The sequence below is a fragment of the Corvus cornix genome, chromosome 1, assembly GCF_000738735.6.
Source record: "Corvus cornix cornix isolate S_Up_H32 chromosome 1, ASM73873v5, whole genome shotgun sequence".
NCBI classification, from domain to species: domain Eukaryota; kingdom Metazoa; phylum Chordata; class Aves; order Passeriformes; family Corvidae; genus Corvus; species Corvus cornix.
The window spans coordinates 114,333,986-114,356,739 of NC_046332.1; the positions used below are offsets into that span (position 1 = coordinate 114,333,986).

The following is a 22,754-nucleotide window of genomic DNA, read 5'->3' on the forward strand; positions in this document are numbered from 1 at the left end:
AATCTGAAGGAAATACTTGATTGTTGCCCAGTTCATTAATCACAACATCATGGAGGAGAAAAGGAGAAGGAACATTGATGTCCAAGGCTGTTGTACACCTGAAGTTCCACTGTAACATAGTTCAGGCTGTTTCTATAAACCTGCTGTAGTGCAGGAGTGCAGTCAACTGCTTAATTACATAATTTATCTTTTCTGCTTTGATTTTTTTTTTATCTAAATAATCTCAGTGGTCTCTTGGCTCCAGATTTTCACTTTGATTCATATCTTTTAATTTATCTATATGAATATTTCATTTCCATTTGATTAATCAAATGGATGAGAACTAATTTTTCCCTTAGTTTGAAATTGTTATTCATTTAAGACCAAACTTTCCACTTGCAAAGGCATTACAGGAACAGCATTTAGCCCTTGAAAAGTGCAGGGAAGGTGAATTAAACATAAGTATCAATTAATTGTTCAGAGACATTTTATTAATATTTTTGAGCGTGCTGACTGGTCTCTTGCCCAAAAATATTTCAGTTCTTTCAAGAACTGAAGAGAAAACTGGGGCTTTAATTGCAGAATATGGGAAGAGGGCTTTGAAAGAACATGAAGCCCAAAAAGATAATTTCAAAATCACAGAGGTGTTATTTAAACTTACTAAAAGATGAAAGAGCACATGATGAAAAGGAATTATGTACAGCACCAAGCCTCTGTCTGCATTGTATTCTGGCACCAGGTTGAACAGACACAAAATTTTCTTTTATTCCATGCAAACTCCATGAAAGTTTTCACTTTTGGCATCTTTAGGGTAAAGGTTCTTGCAGGTGAAGCAATCTGAAGGGGGGACAAGGTGGAGGAAGGGAAGAGGACAGATGGTTTCATGGTTTGCTTTTGCATTTCTTCTCTCATCTCTGTTGGTGCTGATCCCTCCTTGTCACAGGATCCCACATGGGGCAGCCCCATCTAGATCCAGTAGTGTAATTTAAATGTAGGATCTTCTCTCTCACCTTAGTGACACCCCCTTCTGCCCAGTAAAAAGGAGCACTGAGAAACAGCAGTTTCAGACTGGTTTGCCTTGTGAAGCCTTGACAAATCCCACCCTCACAAGCAGGAATATCACAAGAGGTATTGGCTAGGTCCTTAAAGAAGACCTTCAAGTGCTCAGTATGCACACATGTAGGAGCTGGAGACCTGGAGGAGTGACCTGCCTGAAGGGAGAAAACATCACCTCTGTAAAAACAAAAAATGACTCAATTCTTAGCTGTGCCAATAGCTACAGATGTTGGAAATGCCAAACCCAGCCTAGGTCTTCATACCTGTGTGTCCATCCTGGTTACATCTGCCCAGCCTGGCTCACAGTGCTCAGTCTCTCTCGCTGAGGGAGATCAGCTCACAGCCCCACTGACCAGCTTGTTGTAAAGAATCAGTTTAGTTGACAAGAGATCTCTCAAGTGCCAACAGAAGTTTTGGATCTGGCTGACATATTCAGCACTTTGCTAAGCACAGCTTGGCAGCATTGTCTCCTCTGAAAATCAGGAGAAATTTCCTCGGCTGTAATGCTTTGTCAGTTCCCCTTATCACTTCAAGCAGTTGAGAGTAAGGAATGTTGATTGAACATGCTAAAAATTTATCCACCTCCTGTCTCCCTCCCTCTCCCCTCTATTTTTCCCTCCCAGCTCCCTCTCTTCCCTTTCTTGTATGAGTGAGATCCTGGTATCTATTGAGCCTGAGAATCCAGAAGTGCTTCTTGTCCTTTGATCTGATAAACTGTTGATGTGCTCCTTTAACTACTCAGCCGAGGACACAAATCTCTGCCTTCTTGCCCCGAAGTACTTGCAGGTGTAGATTGTTTGTCATCTTTTCATTCCAGCTGGGGCGCCTGAGTGCTGCTGAGGTGCAGCCTTCCTCTTGTTTCCCTCATGAATTATTGGTTTAGTAATAAATAACCCCTATTCAGGAGGAATCTTTTCCTTTTCTTCCCTTTCACTGTGAACCGATGTAATCTCTGTCCAGGCCAAGTGTAGTCACTCAGCTGCAAGAGTTTTCAGTTCTGCCTTGGATATTAGTTTCTCTTCTATGATTGCCTTGTTTTTTGTTTTTTTTTCCATTCTTCAGGTATTTATCTTTGCTGTTTTATTTCCATGACTTTCATCTGTTTCCCCTACCACTCTCCCTTGCCACTCTTAGTCTGAGTTGCTTCTGCTGTCTCAAAAATACAGTGTTTAGTTGGATCCTTTTCTATCGTTAAGTAACGTATAATTAATTACACATCTTCTTTGACTTGTTTCAGTTTCAATTAGGTTTCAATAAATTGCTTGTTCTGTCATTCAGCTAATCCCTTTCTTCCTATGGAATGTTGAAAAGAAATACGTTTTTAATAAGAGCTTCTGAAATCTCATTTTTGTCATTGGATGTCTCCAAGTAGCTTACGCTGTGAATTCCACCACAAAAAGCATCTGGGCTGTCAGCATTGTGTATAAGTGTGTGCATTACAGCACTATGATTATTTTCCAGGGATCTTGGTGTGTTTGTGGCTGCCATTAAGATGAATGCGTAGCAGATGCTGGTTTAAAATGAAGCACTATTGTACAGGCTGATGGATGGAAAGTTTGTCAAAAGTAGTGAAAGCTTCTACAGGGGATACAAAGCAGCTGGAAAAATTCATTGTTATGTGCTGCTAGGATGAGTCTCCAGTTCAGCTGTGCTGCATTTGATTGGGAAGTTAGATTCTATGGAAGTGTCAAACAGAGATCCTGATATTCTCTATTTTTATGGCATTTGTAATTTGGTATTTACCTCTTTGTTCTTGGCCAGGAAATCTACTGGTTTTGCTTGAATATCTGCTAAGAAGCATCACAGCATAATAAAAGCTGGCAAATGTGAACTGTGTTTATTACTTCTACATGAATGTCTTGTTGGCCAATGGAAATTTAAATGCCCTGTTGATTGTTTCATTTGTATTGTAGAGAAAAGCTTGTACAGCAGATGAACAATGCCAAATTGTTGGGGTTTTTTTTCCAGTTCTCTATTATGTTACCAACAATACTGTTCTCTGCTTCAAAGTACAACTATAATTAGAAATGTGATTATGTAAAAGTGGCACCATCTTATTCAGTCCTTCTGAATGAGGATTCAGCTTCTTCCTGTGCTTAGTCTTATTGTGCCTATTTTTGCTTTCCAGATGCCTGAGTTCCTCTTGGGATTGCACCAACTAGGTAGAACTTTTTTTGCAAGGGACTTTATTCTGTGCTGGCACCTGCCTCATCTAAATGCAGGAGCTCAGCTCCAGTGTTGAAATTTCTCCTTTCAAAATCTCCAAGTACCTTTCAACCTTCTCTGTGTCGCTCACTTATCTCTGTCTCCTGCATGCCAGACATCTTTCTCAATTGGGGAGGGCCTCTCTTTTTCAATTTCCAGGGATTTCCAGAGCCAGTTTTGCTCTCTTCTTTTTCACTCCTAATGATATTTAGAATGAACATCTTCCCACCCTGTATCTTTGCAAGATACCAAAAGAGAGAAGGAAAAAAGAATCTATTCTGTGCTCCAAACTACCATAAGATGCAGTGGCAGAGGTAGATGAGGCACTTCATGGCTTAACATTGGGATTGCAAGTTCTTTCTGCAGGTTGATAGAATCCATCTTGTGCAAATGAAGGCTACCCTGAAATCTGTCTCATCACTGCTCACTGGGATCTCCTCCACTATGGTCACCTTTTCAAAAACTGACCCCTTACATGCCTTGCTTTAGAAAATCCTGTCAGAATCTACTGCTTTCAAGACATAATGAGACATCCAAGTCTCTGTGTTTGTGTCAAGCACAACTGGGAAGTTTTTTTTTTTTTACAAGTGAGCACTATATGCAAATACAAAGCGGATTGGCGGTGTTGGAAGATATCCTACCATTTATTGGAAAACAAAAATCATGTGTTATGCTTATCAGCTCTCCAACAGAGCAGGTCAGGAAGGTACTTTAGAGGAAATGTTGGGGAACCTTTAAACCACCTGGAGTCTTCAATCCCTCCAGTGTGAGCTCAACAGCCCATGGCAGAAGTCTGACTAATACTGACTCTTTCCAGTGATACAGAATCTTCAGTTTAAGGTTGCGAGTGGGCCTGTAGTCACATGGATGACAAAACCAAGATTTTCATAGGCACCTAGGTTTATAGGTCTTTGCTAGAAAGACCTGACCAATGATATAAAGCAGTTATTAAGCTGTATCTGTATTAAGTATAGATATGTATTACTATTAAGGAGTTACGGGGAATTTTTTCAGTGTTTGCTCAGTTCTTTTTATTACTTTATAAATTATTTTTGCCATGGAAAGACTGTAAAAATAAATTTAGGGAGGCTAACAGAAACTGCCTGTGTTCCAGGCAGAAATTTAGTCACTGGAAATTTCATAAAGGCAGATTACTGATAGATCTTTGCAGGCTGTACGAAGAGTGCTGCCTCAGCAAGTGCAGAAGTGAGCGCATCTGTATCCGTTTACACCGAAAGGGGTTTCTCATTTTACTTTTGGGTGTAAACCACTTACTGTGTTTAACCTGGTGATATTTTCTTTGAAAACAAGAAGCATTTTATTAGAGCTGACATTAGCATCCAGATGCTTTGATTACCTTCCCTGGGCGTCGCGTTTGATTTGGTGGCGGTGTTGAACTGTTTTGTGCGTGGCTGAAATTTCTCAGGTTTTCAAGGTCTGTTCTTTTTTCTTTTTGTCTTGCAGTTTTCAGTGAAGAGCTACACGCCAGTCTCTATTTTGTCAATGCATCTCTGCAAGAGGTAGTGTTTGCTAGCACCACAGGGACACTGGTACCCTGTCCAGCAGCAGGGATCCCCCCGGTGACGCTCAGATGGTACCTAGCGACGGGCGAGGAGATCTACGATGTCCCAGGGATCCGCCACGTCCACCCCAATGGCACTCTCCAAATTTTCCCCTTCCCTCCTTCAAGCTTTAATAACTTAATCCATGATAACACTTACTATTGCACAGCTGAAAATCCTTCAGGGAAAATCAGGAGTCAGGATGTTCACATTAAGGCTGGTGAGTAGGGGCTTTTGTTGGGTCCAGATGGGATTGAGGAGGGAGGGAATGTGGGTGTTTCAAAGAGTAGCAGCGGATATAAATCAAAGGAGATTAGCCAGAAGTGTAACCTCTGAACTCTTAACAGTATTAAGTAATATGGTGAATTTTTCCCTTCTCTCCTCCTCAGTTCGAATTATTTTTGGTGGTGAAAAGCTAGTTTTCCAAAGATCAATTGAGCACAAATGTAAGGAGAAACGAACTGATAATGAAATCAATAATCAGACCAAGCTTGCCCATTAAAGAGCTCTGTGATAAAAAGACGGCTTTTGTACATGGGCTGGAAGAGAAGAGGAATGTCTGGCCTAAAATCACACCTCTCCTCCTTTGCTTGTGGTCACTTGTGATTTGTTGTGAGAGAAATTTGTGTCCCCTGCAATGATTCAGCAGCTCATGTGCGTCCACGGGTAGTGCTTTCTCTTTAAGCTAAAGTATGCAAATGAGCAGAATGGTTTTGCATCTGTTTTCTGTACTGGCTGGGCCAGCCAGTGAGGAATTACAGAGGGATCAAAATCAGGCCTTTTGTTACAACACACAAACACATGATTGCACAGTTTTTGAAGATTTTGGTCTACCCGCTTCAGTTAATTAAGATATTCAAACAAACAAACAAAAAGTAGTCTGGAAGCTGACCTTTGGCAAATGCAAATCCTTGGAAGCTCTTTATTGTTAGTGGAGCTATGCTTGGCTTTTCTCAGGAGAGAACAACCCTTCCTCTGGAGATTTGTCTTCACAGGAGTTTCACAGGGAAAACTGTGAACAGTTAACAAGTAGATTTGCCTGTGACTTTCTTTTTAAATGATAAAATGTATTCTCTTCTTCTTAACAATTAGTTAACATTCAGAGGTTTGTAGTTTGTAGGCAGCTGGAAGGCAAGAATAAAAACCAGGTTTCCACAAAATTCATGTCTCATTAAAATTTTAGTCTAGAAAAGTGGGTTTTCTTGCACAAGAAGCATCTAGCAGAGGTTATCATGTTACATATAAGGGGAGTTCTATGATGGTCTATGATTCTTATGAAAATATTTCGTTGTCCATAAAAAAAAAAGCTTGAAAATCAAAGATTCATATGAACACATCGTAACCAACTTTGTTTGAAACTCGGTGCTGTTTTTTGAGATTTTGGCTTTACTTTCATGGATTTGTGGGCAAGTTGTCTGGTAGAATTATATTTAGAGAGAACATAGTATTTATTTTTGCTTTTTCTGGATTTGTTAATGTGTTTCCATTTTGAGCACCTTTTGGGTAGTATTCTTTCCCAGTATTACTTTCCAATTTTTACATTTCTTAGATAAACTACTGTGGTGATACAAAGGAGGCTAAAACTTGCAGTGTTTCTGGCTAAGTCTCTGAACTGGTGTTCCTTTAGGTGTATAACATTCATCCATGGAACTCCAAAACAAGACTTCTCCCTCTGCTTGAGAAATAAACTCTCCAAATAGAAAAAAGGCCTTAAAAAAGGGCTTTGCAGTTGGTAGTGTAGCTGCTTGGCTCATAAGTTAACAACTCCTTTTTTTGCCAAGTCAGAAATGCCCTCTTTACCTCTTTTCTTTTCTTTTTTTAACTTTTTACCCTGTTTCCACTCATTTCTCCATTTGACTCAATTTCTCAGTTAATCTGAGGTTTGGATAATGAGCTACACGAGTCCCCTGCCTTGCCATGAGCTGATGCTGTGTGTCAGAGCTGTCACTGTGTGTGATGGCAGACCACAGCTACTAGTGAGCATCTTTTCCAAGGGTTTGTGTAAACCCTCAATCACAGGAAAACACAACTTGGAGAGTCCTCTGTGCATGGCAGTGAAGTGTATTTTATGCTCAGATGATAAACCCTGATGGTAAATGTGTTGCTCAAATTTGAAATTAGGAACTTCATTTCTTTACATGGTGCTTACAAATGAGTTCTGTTCATGTGAAATCTGAACAATATTTCAGACTGGCACCAATTAACATGATTTTGGGGGGTCTTTTCTAATTTCCTCCTTCCAGCGCACTCCAACAGCAATTGGTTTCCTAAGAATGCAGAAGAAATCACTGGATCATCTAGTCATAGCACAAATGGCTCTGCCCATTCTCAAAGTCAGCTTGAGAAAGTCTGGAGCTCATTTGCCTCTTTTCCCAGGAATATGGGCAGCAGATACAAAAATTCCCGCTCACAGATAATTGTAATTGTGCTTTTGCATGTAATTTTACCTATAGTGCAACAAAGATTCCCAAACTCCCCCCAGACATCATAACCCCCACACCTGGACATCCAAACCTAATCCTCTTCCATGCCAGTCCCACATGGAAGTAAAGGTCTCCATTTTATCTTCAAGCTCTCCTGTGCTGTCATGGCAATGAAGAATATGGGGGGTTTTTTGTAGCAAAGGCTGACATTCTCATATAAATTAATGACCTGGGGACTTGGGATTTAAAAAAAAAAATATATAGGAAAAGTAAAAATCAGCAATTTATTCATGGAAACTGTCAAAACTATGACCTGGCTATAGCTGAGGGACCTCGTAAATCACAATAATGTAAATTCTTTTAAACAAGGAAATGAATAAACCTCTTTCCAGGTTTTTGTGCCCTGCGTGGTTTCCGTGTTGGATTTTATTGACATGATCAGCTGGGCAGATTTTCAGAGTGGCCAAGTGATCTAAAAAGCACAAATACCTTTGGCAGTATGTTGGGATATTGCTGCTAAACAGGCCTTTCCTGGGAATGAGAGCTGGAGCAGGAGCTTTGGACACAAGTCAGCCTCATTAAGATGATCTATGTGCCATTCCCTGGGTGTAGAACAAGGTTAGGGAGCTGCTTCACCACAGGGCAGCCAATGCTGTAAAGTCACTGCATTAAAGGTGCTTATAGATCACTTTAAGACTCGTGACAGGGTTAAGAAGTCTAGCCCTTGATTAGAAATAAATTATTGACTTTTTAAAAACTATTAGTGTCTATCTTGTAATAGAATATGGATTGTTTTTCTTTCCTTTTAAAAAAGATATTTAATTTTTAATTATATATTTATATACATTAATTATATATTAATTAATAATTATAATTATATTAATTATATAAATTATATATTTAATTATAATAGTATTATTAATTGTATTAATATATAATACAATATAAAAGTTATATTGTTATAGCAATGTTTGGGATAGAGAACTTCAGTCTTCCTTTTTGCAGCGGTAACAAAGGACTTGAAAAGCTGATGCTGTTTGCATTTTGAAGACTGGTTACATTTCATTATTCTGCCTTTTATTTCTTGAAATACACCCTAAGTGGGGCAGATACTTAGAAATTGAAGTGCTCCTGATGTGTAGAAACACTTTTGTAAACTGGGAAAAGAAGTTACTGAATTTTCAACTGGAATCAGTGGGGTTAAATGTATGTGTAAATGAGCTTGCTCTGTGTTTGTGGACAGGAAATGTGGGCAAGAAATGTCCCTGTTATGTGGCAGCTCAGCATTGCTGCTCCACTGGGGTCATTCTTCCCAGTAACTTTTACCCTCAGGCAGGTGCATGTCTCAGACACACAGAAATTTCCAGTGTATTCCTCCCTGTTCTCATTGGAATGGTTTCTTTTGGCTGTGGTGATTCCTTTTTTTTGCACCTTGACCTTGTGGTCCTGTGGAGAGTCTTTGTTGTGCTTGTCTGTCCTGTCTCAGCCATTCATTTGCTGTAGAAGACAACATCTCTTTCTTCTCTGCTCTGCCACCTTCTCCATGAACTCTTGCTCACAGAAATGCTCATCCCTCGCTCTCCATGGGATTATTTCAAGATTTCCCTTCTTTCCATTCTCCTACCCAGTGCAACTTCATCTCACCCCAGCAATATTAATTTGGTTAGAAGGATTTCTCCAGTTGTGCTTTTATCCTCCTTGTCCATCCAGTTGTTCTTTTTTCTCTTTGTCCATTAAATTAATTCTTTCAGACTCAAGACAAATAATTTTCTGACTCTAAACATTTTTTGAATCATGTTGGGTTTTATTATAACGTGTTTTTGTTTAATACAATTGTGGCTTTGTTTCTGGGTTTTTTTACCATTAACTGATTTCTTTCAGGGCTGGTCAATCAAATGTATCTCTCCTCTTACTTACTCCCATTCCTCTGTGTTCCTGACACACATTTCTTTTTCTCTCTCTGTCACCTCTATCGATTTTCTCCTTCAGTTCTCACTTCTTCAAAATCCTAAATGACACTGACCTTCTCTTCTCCGCTCTGGATGTCTAATTCACACACAGCACCTGCATTTACCCCTCTGCTCTTTGATGAGCAGAAAACCCTTTGTGAAGGGAAATGCGGCTGGGGAAAGCGGACAAGGAACATAAAACGTAACACCATTTACCCACATAACTCTGCAGTCCTTATCTGAGCCTCCCAGAATTAGGTGAGGAAAGAACACAGAGTAAGAGATGCAGATTTTGAGGAAACAAAAAGGTCTGGGAATGCTTTCACATCAACTCACAATCAGCCTTGTAAATGAGTGTCATTCACTGAGACAAGAGCTCACAGCCTGATTCTGGGGGGCAATTTGTGAGGCTGACCGAGGAAGTGGGTGAGATGTGGGGCTGCAGTTTATTTACCAAACCCTCCTCTTGTCCCTGCAGTTTTACGGGAACCCTATACAGTCCGTGTGGAGGACCAGAAAGCCATGAGAGGCAATGTAGCAGTGTTCAAGTGCATTATCCCCTCCTCTGTGGAGGCATACATCACTGTTGTCTCATGGGAGAAAGACACAGTCTCGCTTGTCTCAGGTAGGCTCTTATGGCTTTTTTTTTCCAGCTGGCAATGGCAGAGATGTTTCCTGATTTCCCCCCCCTCCCCCCAAAATGCCTGATGTTTACTTTGGTTCAATTCTAGCTGAGTGAGATGTCATCTTCCCAGTAATGTATCTCACTTCAGCATTGCTGCATCCCTGTGACTCTCTGTGTGTGACATGAAGGCTTCAGACAGCCCTGCTTTTCTAGCCTGCTTGAGGGGAAAATAACATGTTTTTTGTTTTATACCAGACATAAAACCAGCTTTCGGGTGCTGTGGCAGTGGGTTTGCATTTTAACTTTGATAAAGAGCTCGTGCATGCCAAAGAAATTTGAGTGTCATAAACATGTGCTGGGTTGTGATTATTTTTAGTGGTGATGTTACTCACAGATTAGAAGAAATCCTGAGTCTAAATTTGTTTGGTTATGTTTAAATGAGGTATGTAATCAATATATATACTTTCATAGCATTTTAATCCCAAATATCTTCAGAGATAACAGTGGAGGCTTAAGCACTGCCATAAACTGAACATATTGAAGTGAAACAATCTGTACTAAAGCAGTTATGTGCATTAATCCATTTACTGACAGAGGGAGAAAATGTGAGGCATTGTTCAGGAATTTGGGCAAAGAAAATCTAACATTTTAAAGCATAAACATTGTAAGAAATTCATGGCAGAACAAATAGGTAGGAGAAATATTTTCAGTATAGTACATATCTGAATTCTATATAATGCAGGGTGCAGCTGTTGTTACACATACAAATGATTTATGCATGCAGAAATTGGAAATGTATTGTTCCAGGGCTGTGCAGAATGGAAAAAAGTAGTTTGAGTTAAATGTTGCTGCAGAGTCTGCTTAGGAATATGTTTCTGTTTATGATGCTCAGGTGTGTGGAAATGTTTTTGTACACCTCCTCAGTATATTAATAATCTTTATTTTCTGACAAATTGTGGCATTGATGGAAATACCTATGTCTCCATATGACTTGTATGATAGATTTAATTTCTCTCCATGTTTTATTGATTCCTGACATCACCATGCAATATTTTTTTTCAAAAATTATAATTCAAAGAATTTTCAAGGGATTTGGTAAATATTTAACAGCCATGTGATTGATGATCAGTTGTTCTCTGTTGCTAGTGCACTGTTTAAGCTTGGTAAATTCACTTCCTTATTGGGCTCTTGGATTTTGATAATATCCTAATTTTTTGTCATTGAGCAACTGCAACTGGGTGCATTTGCACCCAGATGAGGTCTGTGATATCTGAGTTGTTGGACTCACCAGCACTTCAGCCAACACAGGTCAGAGTTGTATTTAAATGCACAAACAAGCTTTCCATTATTATGTATAAAATGATACAGAATTATGCTTAAGATTATCTAAACTATGATTGGAAGTATTTAGCACAACAGTGGATGGATGTGTTTATTTTGCTTCGTCTTAAAATAATCTGCTACACGGTGTATGTACATCTGTATGTGTGAGTATTGGCTGGAATAAAGAAAATGAATGTCTTCATGGGTAACTACCTTGATTTATTTTTTGAGTTTATTCATTCTGTATTATAAGGAAACGTGCATATTTTCTCTGAAAACGTAGATTGAGAGGACACAATTTGGTTTTTTAATTACTTCAGCATTAGTTCCTTGTACCCCTGTGATATCTGAGAGTGGCTCAATCCTGCCCTTCACCCTGGAATCAGGAGTAGGGGACACCCAGGTCTCTGTAATCTCTTCTTTAGGGGAAAAAATATGGCAATTCTTCAAAACATCATAGCTGCCACTTACAGATAATCTATTTTTTATAAGCCTATATAGGTTTTAACTCCAAACTTTGGGGGGATACAAGTGTGTAGTAACATTTAACTATATGGATCTAAATCTAATAATTTTTTTTTCCTTAATGTACCCTCTGACAGTGGTTGACAAGGCTACAAACATTAAAAATCTATTACAAACTTAAAAAAAATTCTTATTATCTCATAATCACTCAATTCTGCAGTTGGGAATTTAAATGAAAACAAAACATTGTTCATTAGAACGGATGCTATAAAAAACCCCATTTATTGTATTTTTTTTAGTGTGCAAGACCAGATTCTTTACTCTTGCACATAGGAAAGTGTTGGAAACCATTATGTATTGAAAAATATCAAGTTCTGATTTATTTTCTTCTTTTTTTTCCTAAGTAACTGATTTATTGGTTATTCATTATCATCAACAAAAATGAGAGCCATCTTGAGGGGAAACCTCTATTTTGAAAGGAAAGAATATAAAGAGAGAAACTTGGATTATTGTGGTTTGAAGAGGACAAGGTTTCAGTGGGGAAAAAAAGGTCGTACTTATTTGAAAAGTAAGAAAAGCAAAGAGAAAAAGAAAGTGTGTGTGGGGGAGAGGATAGAGATGAGAATATTTTCTGAAGGAAGCCGACAAGAAAGATGGGGAGAGAAAATTTCCAAGGGATGGAGTGACAGGACGAGGGGAATGGCTCCAAACTGAAGCGGAGAAGGGTCAGATGGGTATTAGGGAGAAATTCTTTACTGTGAGGCTGGTGAGGATTTGAAACAGATTTCCCAGAGAAGCTGTGGCTGTTCCTGGATCCCTGGCAGTGTCCGAGGCCAGGTTGGATGGGGCTTGGAGCAACCTGGGACAGTGGAAGGTGTCCCTGCCCATGGCAGGGGTGGCACTGGATGGGCTTTAAGATCCCCCCCAACCCAAACCATTTCATGATTCTTTGATTTCTACTGAGATGATACAATTCCAAACAGAAGCCAGAGAAGCCTTTTTTTCTCTTTTTTTGGAGGACTTAAACCCCACTGCAATTCTTCCAACAACAACCTTGAGTAAATATTTAATATACTTTTCTATCTGTAGTCCCATTCTGACTACAAGGATAGAGAGATGGGGAGATGAACCAGAATCCTTTATTTCAGCAATTACTGTTGTAGATGTCAGTTTTCTTTTTCTTTTCTTTTTTTTTTAATGGCAATGCAATATTAAAAAAAAAAAACCGAAACAAAGGAAAGCTTTTATAGGGTAAAAATATCCTGCCTTTTTAGAAAGAGTGTTTAAGAAGAGTGTTCCTTGATTAAAACTCTACAAGGTTTTTGCTCTTGACACAATGTGCTATCCTGGGCATATCTGTATATTTGGTTTTCAGGGAGCTCAGTGATGTCCACAGTAATCGAAGAGTGTAATAAATGTAGCTGGGCAAGAGCATCTTCTGTTTCCTGGCTGCAGTTTTATGTTGTGCCTCCAGGTTATTGTAAAGTAATTGGGAGTTGAAACATATTAAGACCTATTACCAAAGCATTTCCAAGGAGTATCCCAGTAGAGCAGCCTCTATGTTCAATAAAGGGGAAGGTGCCCATGTTTGGAGCCAGAAATACCAATTTCTGTGAAGTTTCCACATGCAAGGACAGCTGCAGCCTGGAAAGGTATGCAGGGGCTTGTCTGTCTGTCAGGGGACAGCTCCAGAATTGGGGTTTTTGTTCCTACATTTTCTCTTTTGATGTGACAGAAAATCTAGGGTCAAAAAGCTTTTACTGGGTGTCCTCTAGGGGCCAAGGTAGCAAGAAAAAAGGTTTTTATTGCAAGGCAAACCCAATTATTTGGATGAATCTATCTTGAGGAAGAACAGAAAACACTGACCTCAAACACAAAGACAGAAATTTTTTCATACTGGAAAGCTCCATTTTGAGTAATAATTGTGAGCTGGAATATTCAGCCTGTCCAGTGGGTACAGCTGTTTAACAAACAAATTTTGCAGGGGTGTCTGACAAGCTCTGAGGTGTCAGCAAAATGAAGGATTGATGGTAACCCTGAAAAGTCTCAAGGAGCTCACAAAGTGCAGGTAACTGCTGTACCAAGCTCTACAGCTGCGTCCACAGGGTCCTTTTCCTAAAATCCTTCTTTTCTGAAGAATTTTGCATTGTCAGTTGACTTGAAACCGAGTCTGAAATTAATTTGAATTATTACAGGGGGAGCAAGGCTGTGCAGTTTTCTCTTGTACCCGTAACCAAATCCTACGAGTTTTCATTAGATGGCACTAAACATAAAAGCTTAAATCAGCCTAGAATACTGGGTTAATCCTAGAATCATCCTAGAATATCTGATGGATAGCTGCACATGGCTTGCTCAAAGATAAAACTTCCTTTCCCTCTTCCTGCCTTCCTTCACAAACCATTCCCAAAGAATGAGACTTTTGGAGTCGGCTTTGTGTTGACCTTATAGCCATGGAGGGCAGCCTAAGCCCCGCAGGACCAAAGAGCTCAGCAAAGTATGTTTTTTGAAATAACAGCCAAAAAAAGAATAAAAATAATAATAAAAAAATCAAAATAATAAACCCAAGGGATGATAGGAAAGAGCCACAGCCCAGATTGTGCTCCTGCTCCTGTTGAGCAACTGTGAGGTGGAGGGGAGTCCAGTGCTTGGCTTGTTTCTTCTTCACACGCAGAGCGGTGAAGCTGGGCTAGAAGGGAAGGGGAAATAACCACGGATTGTGCTGTGCCCAGGTGAAAACGCAGAGCAGAGTCCGCTCATGCCTTAATTAGTCCCAGTGAGAGCAAAGGATGGGTGTGGTTATAGGGGAAGGAGGGCAGAAAGGGATTACTGGAAGTGAAGGTCAGGATAAGGGAGCAGCAAAGAGAGAAGAGTAGAATGAAGAATGGATATAAACAAAGACTGAAGAATTAACTTGTGTCTGTCAGTGCACGCTGTATTTCTGTTATGAATGCCTCCGATCCTGATCCTGATAACTGCAAGGGATTTTCAGTTTTTCTGTGTTTCTGAACAGTGCCAAGAGCAGGATCATGAGGAGGTTCGTGCCCTGACCTTTCTGAATTCCCATTTTTCTGTCTAATGACACAACATGCAAGAATCTCTCTGATTTATACATGGACTGTGGCTGCTTAAAAAAAGAAAAGTAGAAAAGCAGCGAGACAGACAGTACCAACTGTGCACAAGGGCATATTTGAGTGTGCACTGGAAGAACAGCAGCTCTGAGGAAAGGTGGGTGAGCGTGGATGGAACACGGTTCCCTGAGGGGCTGTGACTGACGTGCTGGTGACAACTGATGAACCTTCCAGCCAGCCTAGTACCCATCAACCAGAAATTAGTCACACTGGACCACAGCTTGAGAAGTGTCACTGCTGTACACTGACCTACATTTGGCGTAATGAATTGCATTATTTATTTACACACAGTTCCTCAAGTCTCGTCTTTAAAAGGCTCAGGGGCTCTTGGATCTCTTTCTGCACAAAGGGCTTTTCTGAACTGCTGTAGTTGACAGTAAGCAGTCAGTGTTTGCCAGGAGTTATCACGTGGTGACATCTAAAACACAGCACTGCAGTTTTGGGCTCTGGGGGCTTTGGAGATTATAGCAGTGGCTCCGCTTGCAAAGAGCTGTTTTTTCAGCCATGAGATTTGTACATAGCACAAAAAACCCCCAAACTCTCTTTATGGAGAGTGGTCCTGTGATCAGAATCAGATTATTGCTGGTGACCACAGGGATTAAGTCCAGCCATTTGACTGAGGCCGTGTCTAGCAGAGATGAGCAATATTTCTTGCTCTGCTTTGATGTCAGTGCTTAACCATAGTTGCCAAAACCCAAGCATTCACCTTGCATTTAACCTATGCCACTGAATGCTCTACATGCAAGATTTCTTCTGGTTCCAGGTGGAGGGAGATGAAGATGGCTCCCTGGAAATCTGATGGGAGGAGCATTCAGCCATGCTCAGGTCAGGCTGTAGGTTTGCTGTTACAGTAATGTGTTTTCCAGGCTTCCTAAAGACACGTAAAGTGCACTTGCCCATCTCTAAAGACAATATATTGCTTCCTCACTTTCTCTTTCAGCAAGGTTATTTTCCTGAGGGACCTAGGAAAAAAATATTTACTGCATTATTTAAGAAATGTCGAGTTTTCCACATTTTTCCTGAGAGCTCTGCTCTTTTAAGAGGACAGTGTCTTATAAGAGCAGAAAGTGGAGATGTTAAAACTTAGCACTTCCTGCTTGTGCAAACATTTTCCACACTTTCCTCTGTCTCACTGAGAACTAAAATTTTACCTGAGCAAGGCCACATATTTAAAGTGGTTCACTGAAGGAAGTTATAAGTAACAAGCAATAGGACAAGAGGAAATGGCCTCAAGATGAGCCAGGGGAGGTTTAGGTTGGATATTGGGAAAAATTTCTTCAGTGAAAGGGTGGTCAGAACAGGCTGCTCAGGGAAGTGGTGGAATTGCCATCCCTGGAAGTGCTAAAAATACGTGTGTGTATTGTGTGGTTGTGGCACTTAGGGACACGGGTTAATGGTTGGACTCAATGATCTTAGAGGTCATTTCCAACCTAAACTATTCCTCTGGCTACTCTGTGCTCCATGTTTGCTTCCTATTCCATTACATTGGAGTATTTTGATCAGGTGAATAATTTTAAAATTATGGTATTGGTAGCACTGGATGCAAGGATTTCAACAGCCTTGTGGGAGTCACTTGAAGGGATGAAGATGGAAAGCATCCAAGCCACACGTCACAGAATCACTTTTTGATAGCACAGAGGAAAATGAGCAATGTGGTTGTAGCATAGGAGTTGTTTCTGATCATTCAGAAAAGTGAAATGGAGCTTTAATATCACAGAGACTGGTATTTTCCTGTAGAGGGAACTTGTGGATTTTCCTCAGCGTGACTGGACGTTTTGGCTGGTCTGAGGGCAGAGAACATTGGTGGCTGTTTGTAAGACATGGAGGAGAAAAATAACTTCGAGTGGGGTGTCGTGGTGGTTAAATTTCAGAAAGTCAAACTTTGCTCTGTCTCACCGTATCCTGCAATTTTAATACTAATGGGATTCACAATAGTAGCAGTGGCTTTGACATTTCAGTAATGAAGCGTGCCTAGGAGAAAAGTGTATCAAAATTTTTCTTTTCCCTCTGTTGCTGCTCAGTTGTGGATAGCCCTTCATTTCCATCATTCCCGCTTTGAAACAAACCAAAATAAAAAACCCAAACCCAACAGCCCCCAAATCCTCTTTCTCAATTTTTTTGCTCAACTCTTTAATTTATTTTCTCTCTACTTAAACTAAAGCATGTGAAAAACTTGATTGGATTCGGGCCCCCTTTAGAATTGCTTTTGCCTTCTTGAGAATTAAACAGAGACAGAGAGAGGGGATTGTAAGTCTGCTTCTGGGTAAAGGCTTCAAATATTTATTTTTTTTAATGGTTTATGCATTTCCCTCTCTTTCCCTCTCCATCAGTCTGTGTATACAGATATATATATATATATATATATATATATATACACACACATATATGGGCACTTATCACATCTCTCTATGGGCCTGAGGCTCTGTTGGACCATGCATAACATTATCCAATCTGATGCCCAAACTGTTCTGTTTTACCACCTTGTTATTGATGTTGCCAGTCATGAAGAGGTTTCTTTCAGCATGGTTGAATCCAGTGACACAGTTAGTCTTTCACTGGAAATATCTGTGTCACATTATTCTCTCTCCAGATGTGCTTGAAATTTCTTTCATTTACCTAGGTGAATCCCATTTTATCATCTGGCCAGCTTTTTCTAGCCCCCACGCTTCCTGTAATATTAATTCTCTCTGGGGCTTGCAAAGCCTTCAAATAAATATGGCCTGCATTTAAATGAACTGGATGTTTACCAGCTCTTTGTTAAAGGAGAAATAAGAGCAGGTTGACTGCTAACCTTCCCAGGTGCTCACTCAACATTTTTCCATTTTGTCTTTGCTCTTTGTTTACCACTCTTCAGGCAGTTTTTGGTTCATAGATATTTTCTTGCATACTTAAAGCAATATTTTCATCCCTTTGGTTTGATTGTGGGATTTGGAGGGGGGTGGTGTCTCATTTTATAGACAGCAAAGCTCAGTGCTATCAGATTTGGTATCAAAATTCTATGAGCAGGGACATGCTTTGATGAATCGGTGTGCTGGTTTTAGGTCTGGTTTTATGATTTATTTTCATTTTTGCTTTTTGAAACAGCTATTGTAGCATTGTTTTCTTCCTTATAAATCTCCCCTGCCAGTAGCTTGTGATCTTGTCACCTTCCTGAGCAGCTGTGGATAAGTAGGTGACCACATTAAGCACTGTGTGCTTGAGGTTTCCCATCAGAACCCAGCCTAACCTGAGCAAACACCAACGAGCTCTGACAGCTTTGATGTGAGGGGACAATATTGATGCATGAGATTCATTTTAATGAGTGTGTGCCTTGCTACTGGGAATCCTTTATGACTGTGGACGTGGCTTAGCTGCACTCTGAGGGGAGCAGGATGGCAAAACTGCCACCAGCCGTGATTTTTAGGTTATTTTTAATACATCCAAAGCGATAGCTACAGGTGACATCTGGAAAAAACCCCAGAAACAGAATATTCTATTATTGTGTGTTGTACCAGGTAAATAGTTTTGTTTAACATCACTGTGGAGCACAGTGTTACTAAGTTGATAAATCCATGATTTTTTAGGTAGATGTAGATGGTCATACAGATGCTCATTTGGTTTGCCCTCGCTGTCAGGAGTCCAGTTTTAATTGAGAGGCTCATTAGAGGAATGGCTCATTAGAAAGAATTGGAGGTGCCTATCTGGTAGAGCTTTGTTTCATTTGCTGTGACATCAGTGTGGTACCTGGGCTCCTGATCTGTAAAGCCACATTTTAATTGCATGTATTTTTTCCCTCTGGAGGAAGGTTACGATGGAGGCCAGGTGACCTTTTAGTCAGAATCAAGCGAATTTTTAAAGCCTGTGATCTGGTGTGTGAGCTCAAGCTGTGCTGGGGCAGATGCTCTGTCCTGCTGCAGAAAGGTGGTAGATGCAAAGGCTAAACATTTTACGTTGTGAGCAGTTGCTGTGCCAAAAATATCTAGAAAACTTACAGCCAGTGAATTTTTATAAAAGTAAGAGTACAGGAAAGTATTGAACTGGTTAGATGTTCTCTACCACCACCAAAATTGTGTCGTAATTGCAATTACAGATGTTTTTCACAGCAAAAGTAGCCTACCAGGTTTTTTTTGTTTGGTTGTTTTTTTTTGTTTAAAATAAGTCCCTCACGTTCTTGCCATGCACTCAAACTCTGGTGGTGTCGAATGAGTTGAAATGTTTCCTGTGGGCCATTGGAGACCGACGTGATGCCAACGCTTTCAGCTGCCAGAGGAGTGTGATCCACAGAGACCTGTCAACAAAAGCAGGTCAACAGGATTGAGCAAGGCAAAAAAAATCAATAAATCTTTGAATTAATCATGCAGCTGCCACGGAGAATTATGGGTGCATGAAATGAAGGCTGTAGGTATATGTCTATGGCAATTTATTCTCTCCTACCTCATTGCGTCCTTTCTGTGCCTGCAGGTTTTCCTTCTCCTGCTGCCATCTGAATGGCTCTGTGTTTATTTGGGTACCTTTGTGGATTACTCACCACTCATTTTAAAGTAACCAATCCTGTTTTGATTACAAAACTTCCTCTTTTCTCTCTCTCTGTCTGCACTGTCACTTTCCTCAGCGTTGTGCGTGCTCAGTGTGAATTAATCCCGGGATTTCACCTCTGCATAGAGCCAGGATTGCACATCTTGTGCAGTGAATTGGACTGAAAGCCACTGCTGCCTGGGTGAACAGAGGAGTTAAAAATTCATGCCAGTGCTGCAGGTGAGGGGACCCCCTTGTGCGCCCTTCTGCAGCAGCAGGGCTGGGGAAGGAGCCCTGGGCCAGCTCTTCCTCCCCACGGAATGCCCAACTCTGCCTCGCAGGCAGATGTGGCCAGTGAACACCACTGCCAAGGGGGAACATTCCTCATCCTGCTGCCTGAAGCTGGGCAGCCACGGGATGCAGCCATGGGGAGCTAACAGGGCAGCTCGAGGGAGTAATGTGATGCTGGGGACATGCTTGGGAGGGATGTGAGGGATTGTGCAGTCAGAGGTGCATCCCGTGTGTATCTTTGTGGTTTCAGCTCTGTGCTTTGGTTTCATTCTCTCCTTCTCCTTCAAAGGATTTATCTTTCATTGCAGTGCCCTGGAGGGATTGTTCTCTACAACATCCCCATGCAAAACTTGAGTGTTTTGCTGCTGCAGCTTCTGGGCTGGCAGCAAGAGGGGATGGGGAAATGAATACGTCAGCATCTTTAAATCTTTGTTTCTGCTGCAGATGATGCAGAGGTCCCTCCTCTGTGCCCAGCTCAACTCACCAGCTGCAGAACTAGGTCCTGCACCATGCCAAGGATGTCTCCTTGGCTCCCTGCCCAGGGATCAAGACTGGCTCTTTTCCAGCTGGGGAACAGCCCAGCACTGGATGCTCACTTTCACTGCAAATTCAAATTCATTTTCCTCTTCCATCCATGGCTTTCTTTGCAAATAGACACTGATATTCATAAAATCCCCAGGAACAATTGCCCTGCTACTTGTGGAAGGTCAGGGCAGGCTCTGCTCAGGGATTACATATTCCAGCTGACATACAGCACTCTTGTTTTTCAATTGCATGCCTAGGGATTTTTTTTTCTAATGGTTTTTTCCACTTCTCCATTAAAACCAAATTCCTGACACACTAAGGAAGTACACTGGGGTCCAGCTGTGGAAATGATTTTTTAATTTTTGAACTAACAAAGAGACAAATAGGTTATAATTTTCTAGAGGAGGCAGAGATTTTTTTCCTGCTCTGCTTTTGTAAAACATCCCGCTGGTTAAATACCATTGTTTAGTAAACTCACATTTTATTCTTTAGAGAGACATAAACCATAGGAAAGTAACATCTCCTTTTCTCTTCTGATATTTGTCTTGCAAGTGATCCTCCAGGCAATACCTGAGTGATAATGCTGGAAGAAATATTTCCTTCTGTTCTTTCAGACTCACATTTGTTTTGTGCCTCCAAGAGTGCTTATTCTCTACTGAGTGCTGAGAATCCTTCCATGCACTCCATTTCCACATCCAATTTAAAACTGTTTTTTCAAAGAACACTGACTTAAATGTGATTGTTTAAAAACTAAAAAGTATTTCTGATATGAAAAAGGAAAAATGGCACCAACTGACATGCTAAAAATTGCTATGTGGGTATACACAACTAGACAGTATTAAAGCTCATCTCTTAAATGTACAAAATATTATGCAGATTTGAAAAAATAGTAAAAATATATAGATAGATTCAATTAAATGCTTATTCTATTCAGTGTCTTCTAAAACCAAAACATTTCTGTAAAATAAATTTTTAGTCTAAAATTTCACAAAAGTCTCAAAAAGCATTGATATTTTTACATGTATTATTTAATTTATAATTATTTAAATATTATTTAAATATTAATTTAAAACCTTTTGCTTTAGAGTGTATTTATCTGAAATATAATTAGGAACGTATTGTAAAATAATAAAATGTGGAAGCAGCTGCTGATGTAGTAGAGAGGTTAGAAAAAAAGCAGAGTGGGTAAAAGAAAACTGGAAAATAAAAAATGGTAATTTTGTCTTGTATTTAAATGGAGAAGTCTTAGGGAAGAATCCAGAGGAAAAAGGGGATTGATCATCTACATAAGGCTTTTTGTTCTGCTTAAATGTTTCTTGAATTCCCAAGTGTGCTGGGTGTCATGAAATCCTTGTGCTGAAAACAAATAAGACATTAATTTTCTTGGAAAAATTCCATTAGAGCAACAGAAGCAAAGTTGATCTGCTTTTCAAAATGCACATTTATGACCCGCTGAAAGGCAGATCCAGGGCTGGGAAGCAAAAGTGCATCCATAAATAAGAAGTGATGGGATAATGTGTGCTGTGTCACAGCAGCCATTCAGCACTTTTACAGAAGGGGTGAGGAAAAGAAAACCCCTCTCAATGTCAGCGGCCCAACAAGATCTTGTGAGATGCTCTCTGTGTTTTCAAAAGGGATTTCAGAAAAAGAAGCTATTCGCTGGATTTTTGCCTTCCTTTTCTTTCATGCATCTTCTCCTTTCTTGCATGAGCTCTGTTTATTATTAGGAATTCTTTGCATCCTTATCAATGGTTATTCATAGCACATTTTAGAGTTGACTTGTTTTTTAAGTGCTAAAGAGATTCTGTATCACGAACTTGGTCGAAAATCAAGGGAACCTTTATTTCTGCCTCTTTTGGCATCTCTCTTTCTTTATGAAAAGCCCCAAACCTCTTTTTGGTTAATTGGAATTATCACTCTCATTTTGTATAGAGAGAAATTGGAAAGCAAAGAAATGAGAGTTCCTCAGTTTTTTCATTGCAAATCCTCAGGCAGGATCTCCTAAAACCTTATCCTTTCCTCGGATCCATGGTTCCTGTTTCTTCCCAAGTACTACAGTATGAAATAAAAGAGATTAAGTGTGAAGGAAGTTTAGGAACCTTGATAAATTGGTGGGAATACTTTACATAATCAGTAATAAAGCCACAAATCACTGCTTCAGATTTCTTTTTGTGGAGCTCTTGTTGCCTTGGACTGGAGCTCCCCATGTGAGGAGGGAGAGGATGAAGTTCAGTGGGAGAGGTGGTTTAGTTATACATTGCTTGTAATTAAGAAATAGCTAAAAATAGTTAGCTAAAAGAAGATGAAATGTGTTGCCTTTGTTTTGTTGCTTTCATTTATATTTATTTTCTTACTACATCTGATACCTGATAATAAATTGTTGGAAGGAAACCACAGGAACAGAGAACCATAATTAAGAATGCCCTAAATTTTCCATCTCCGCCATCCCCAAACCTTCATGTTGTTTTAATTAATGAAAGTTAATTGCGTTCAGAATCAAAAATCTCTTCCTCCTTACTGTCTTGAAGTACATAATTGTTTTCTCTCTCTCAGGATTGACATCCTTTGCTGTCAACTACTTTATGAGGAAAACCATGTATGTATTTTGGCTAAAAACAATGTATTCCTATTGCAAAAATAATGTTTCAGCCAAAACAAATAAATAAAAACCACAAGGTATGCAGAAAAAGCCAGAACTTTTCCTTTCAATATTTTCAAAATTGCATATT

The 22,754-nt window shown here is 39.9% G+C and overlaps 1 protein-coding gene across 2 annotated transcripts in view; it reads left to right on the forward strand.

The window, feature by feature from the left end:
* The window catches only part of DSCAM (DS cell adhesion molecule), a 445,238-nt gene that overhangs the window by 57,323 nt on the left and 365,161 nt on the right, over positions 1–22,754 (forward strand). For both annotated transcript variants that reach the window (XM_039553264.1, XM_039553256.1), the window contains exons 2-3: positions 4,705–5,022; positions 9,653–9,799. In XM_039553264.1, the coding sequence (XP_039409198.1) occupies positions 4,705–5,022; positions 9,653–9,799 (465 nt within the window). The remainder of the gene's footprint in view (positions 1–4,704; positions 5,023–9,652; positions 9,800–22,754) is intronic.